This window comes from Hibiscus syriacus, unplaced genomic scaffold (assembly GCF_006381635.1).
Source record: "Hibiscus syriacus cultivar Baekdansim isolate YM2019G1 unplaced genomic scaffold, ASM638163v2 tig00116951_pilon, whole genome shotgun sequence".
Classification (NCBI taxonomy): Eukaryota; Viridiplantae; Streptophyta; class Magnoliopsida; order Malvales; family Malvaceae; genus Hibiscus; species Hibiscus syriacus.
Window position 1 is genome coordinate 48,536 of NW_024063482.1, and position 4,526 is coordinate 53,061.

The window sequence follows — 4,526 nt, forward strand, 5'->3', positions numbered from 1 at the left end:
CTCGTGAAGAAAAGAGTTAAAATCCCAGATTTGCTCTAAACTTGGTAATCCCACACTACTAACTGAATAATATATTTGTAATAAGATTACAATAGCAGCCAATGAAATAATATACTTAAAACAGGTAGTTCGCTTACAAGTAAACAGAGCTTTATGGACTTCTAAGGTTTTCCCCTTTTTCTTTTTAATGAGCTTCTGAGTTAATATACATAAAACAGATAATTAGGACATGAGAGCTTTGAGGGTGGTCTGCTCGAATCCATGTGCCGCCTTGGATTATTCATTTACAATATGTTTGGTCAATGAAAAAAAGATAACAACAATAATACAAAGAATTTTAGGAATGAAGGGAATAGTGGTGTGTAGTGGGTAAGGGTGGGAGCTGGGTTCCATAGGGTCCTACTTTCGATTAGAACCTTATTTGGGGGGGGGGCAACTTGCAAATCTCAAGCATTGAATCAGTGGGCCTTTCTTTACCCTTTTCATTTGATGCTTATTTGTAATGCACCCTTCCATGAGATAAAGAGTTTGGGAACTGCAAAACTGTTTTAATGCCACACTTTCACCCTTTTTACTATGAATGGAACCTTAAAGAGACCCAGCAATGATGGAATCTAGAGAAAGGAAGCTGTATCATTTAACTTAAGGAATTATGGTACAAACACTGTTAAAAGAACCAAAAGTAAAAATTAGATGCCCCATCATTCTCGTTATACAAAATGCCCAAAGAAAACAAAACTTGGGCCTTTGGAGAGGGCTCTGTCAGCCTGTGCTACCTGTTTTCTTTCCCATTTTTTTTTTTGGTGAGTATCATTATTTTTACAAGAATAAAGCTAATTTCCTAGCTGTTGGTGAGGATTATTATAAGTTTTTAGAACTGTGAAAGTGAAATGCAGCGTCTATGGCGAGCAATGCTTCTCTTTTTGAGCTGCTTATTTTCCTCTTTCCACACAGTGCCGATGTCTTGTGCAATCCTCATGGCATCTAAGGAAGCACCTGAGAGCCCTCTCCTGGTGAACCCAGCTGCATAAAGCCCAGCTTTCCCTTTCCACCCATGTGGGAATTGTGCCTTTGGGTATCCATTTTTAGCAAAGAACTCACCTTCCTGTATCATCATGTTACATCATTAGTCCATTGGTCTAATCTATGTATAGACTTATAAATTAAAATCTGCAAGGAAAATAGAATATTTCTCACCTGAAGCCATGAGGGAACATTGCTGCGGTATCCGGTAGCCAAAACAACCGAATCGATATCGAGTTTTTCGCCATTAAAGAGCTCGACTTGACCACGTGAGAAACGCTTGATTCCAGGGACGACATTAATGTCACCTGATCTGATTTTCTCCAATGCACCGATGTCCAATACAGGGGTTTTCCCTTGTGTGTTCTTGAGTTCCAATGGACCAGTTGATGGCCTTTTGAGTCCATATTTTTCAGTGTTTCCCAGAACCAACCAGGCCAGAATCAACATGAGCTTGTCAACAAGCCAAAGGGGTAGCCATTTCATCATCAAAACAGCCAATTCGAATGTCGATTTCCCGAAAATTTCTCTTGGCAAGACATGAACCTGTATGGGAAAAAAACAAATAAACAGAACATTAGAATTCATTCTTCTTGAAAGAATATCCGAGAAGGAAACTTTTTTTTCTGATGACTTACCGAGCTGCGAACCACCATTGAAGGTGAAGCATTGTGGTTGCAAAGATCAAGAGAAACTTCCATCCCGGTGTTACCGCAGCCGACGACAAGTACTTTCTGCCCCTTGAATTTTTCACCAGACTTATAATCACAAGCGTGGATAACGTCACCACCAAACTCAGACAATCCTTCAATGTCTGGCATCACGGACTCAGCATTTTCGCCGGTGGCCACAATAAGCCATCGGCAAATGTATTCGAGCTCGGTCTTGTTCGAGCCAACTGTCTTCACCCTCCAGAAACCACTGGTCTCATCGTACCTAGCTGACTGAACACACTCATTGAACTTTGGGTTGATATCAAAATGCTTGGCATATGACTCGAGGTACTCAATGAACTGTCTCTTTGTTGGGTACTCCGGGTAGTCCTCTGGGAAAGCTAGTTTAGGGAGTTGGCAGAATTGTTTTGGAAGGTGAAGCTTTAGCCTGTCGTAGGTTCGTTTTTGCCACAAAGATGCAATGCAATCAGCTCTTTCGACCACAGCAAAGGGCACCCCTTGTTCCTTTAGACAAGCGGCGGCTGCCAGCCCCGATGGTCCTGCACCAACGATAATCGGACCATTGACCAAAGTCCATTTAGGCTGAAACAAATCTTGGTCTTGATCAACAAGACGAAACAGATTCTCCATTGTCTTTGACTAAGCTTTTATAAACACAAGAAAGAGTTGAGATTAGAGAGAAATAATAAGAAGAAAAGATGATCTTTGATTTTTTTAAGGAGAGAATTGGTTGTTGTTGTTGTTGGTTTGGAGGGAGAGGATGGGATGGGGGCTGCTTAAATAGGGGAGCTGCTAATGAAAGGGCCATGTTAAAATAAAGGGGTCAGTCTCAAATCATAAGCCAATGGTTACCTTTTGTTATTTTATGGAATAATTCAATAGATTTTATATTCATATTATGCTTAAACAAAGTAGATTGGTATAAAATAAGCAAGAAGAGAGGAAACTTGGGTTACCAATGGGAACACGGAGTTTCAATGCTTTTGATTCCCAACATCAAATGTGCTTGTAAATTTAATTGCAAGTTTGAGATTCCATATTATTTCTATATCAATTATTGTATATGCTCCACCAATTAGGGATAAATATTCAATCGAATTTATAAGTAGTGTTTTATTATTTAAATTTAATTTAAAATTTTATCAAGTCGAGCTTATAAAATTTAAATCGAAGATATAATATACATATATAGTACTTAGTATTCTTTTTTATATGGATAAATGAGATGTATAATATTATTTTAAATCAAATATCATCAAAAATTATATGATACTTTTATAATATTATTTTTAAAAAAATATATTTTTGAGGAAAAAAGTATTGATCGTGATCAAATTATAAAAAATAATAAAAACGATTCTATTCTAATTTTCAATTTTTCGTTTAATCGATCTTTGTAAATTTAAAATTAATTCAGATTCAAAATTTATATTAAAAATTTGTTAACTTGAATAATTTGAAATTTAAAAAAAAAATAAATAAAGTTGTTATTCACCCTACTACCAACTTAATAAACTTTAATAGTAAGCGAAGTTTGATAAGATCACATTTGAGGTAAAATGGGTTAAATTAACCAAAGATGAAGTAGAGAATTAGGAAGCAAAGAAATTGACATTACATCCTCTTATGATTCTAATGGACCCACTAGAATAGACTTCTTTCATGACAGATAAAAAAAATAAAAATGGGGGAATAAATTAAATAATTCAAAATCTATGCCAACGTGGAAAAGAGAGGGTGCTGAGTAGTATGTAGGCGATGTTCCCACGTGGATTAGACGAGTGAAGTTGGTTTACAGTGTCACGATCGTGGGGTAGAGTGCCCCCACATGAGCCCCCCTTCAATAGCCGTAGGGATTGCGACTTGTAAGGCAGTTTCGACCCACAAAAGCCCCTTTCTGCCGACTTACCACGTCTTCAACAAATTTGCTCAATGGCCTTGGGATCACAACGATGATTAGACCTTTGAACCTTCATATGATTCATTTGCCTGATTTTTTTCTTCTAAAAAATATGGCGTTATAATCTATTTTAAAGAAGAAAAGGGTATAATATTATATTGCACACATATTTATCACGCACATCGAGCAACGAGGGAAAAAAAGCTAGGAATTTGGATAAATATATATGTGAGTGGGAAGAGAGAATATTGTTTATGCATGGTAAAGTAGAGGGATGTATAATCTAGAGGTTCAAAGTATATGAACACACGATTCTGAAACATTCAAGGTACGTGGAAGGCCGATAAACAATGTCGCTTTCGGTGAATGCTTGTGACTTTGACACGCTCCAATGCATCGCATTATATTCCTTCTTTTGAGGTTTAGGGTTTTTGTTTATTATTATGGTTGATGGAACGATTATATTGTATTGGTTGACGGTAATTTATCTTTTCTGATTTAGTTGGAGAATTATAATCTGTGGTCGATTGATAATGTTAAGGCTCAAGTAAAGTAGGGTCGAAAGAGAAGAAGCTAAAAGTGCAAAAGATAGGAGGAGGAAAGTTAATGATAGGCAGATCCCATGCACAGCCTTGCATCGCTCCACACCCAACGTTGTTTTTTTTCTCTAACCTTTTGGCTTGGATTATAAATCCTTTTTTTGGGCAGTCGGCGGTGTAGGTTGCTTTTGGTAGGACTGAAATTCGAGTTTGCGCGTACGAAATATTCATTCATAAGCCCTTTTCGATAATATAATGGCAATGCCAACCTTATTTATAAAGTATACACTCCGAAAGCTAATTTTGCTAACATCTATAATTATAAATATTAGTCACGCTTAATCAAAAGTTGTAGTTGTCATCCATTGCCACATAATATATGAATATCAA

General features: G+C 36.9%; 1 protein-coding gene across 1 annotated transcript; it reads right to left on the reverse strand.

Annotated features, from left to right (window-relative positions):
- Nucleotides 1–684: 684 nt before the first annotated feature.
- Nucleotides 685–2,428, reverse strand: LOC120188879 (probable indole-3-pyruvate monooxygenase YUCCA8). Its single transcript, XM_039192260.1, has 3 exons — nucleotides 1,662–2,428; nucleotides 1,198–1,569; nucleotides 685–1,105 (listed from the first exon to the last, which is right to left on the reverse strand). Exons 1-3 carry the CDS (start codon nucleotides 2,325–2,327, stop codon nucleotides 872–874), a joined length of 1,272 nt encoding a protein of 423 aa, XP_039048191.1. The 5' UTR covers nucleotides 2,328–2,428; the 3' UTR covers nucleotides 685–871.
- Nucleotides 2,429–4,526: the final 2,098 nt, after the last annotated feature.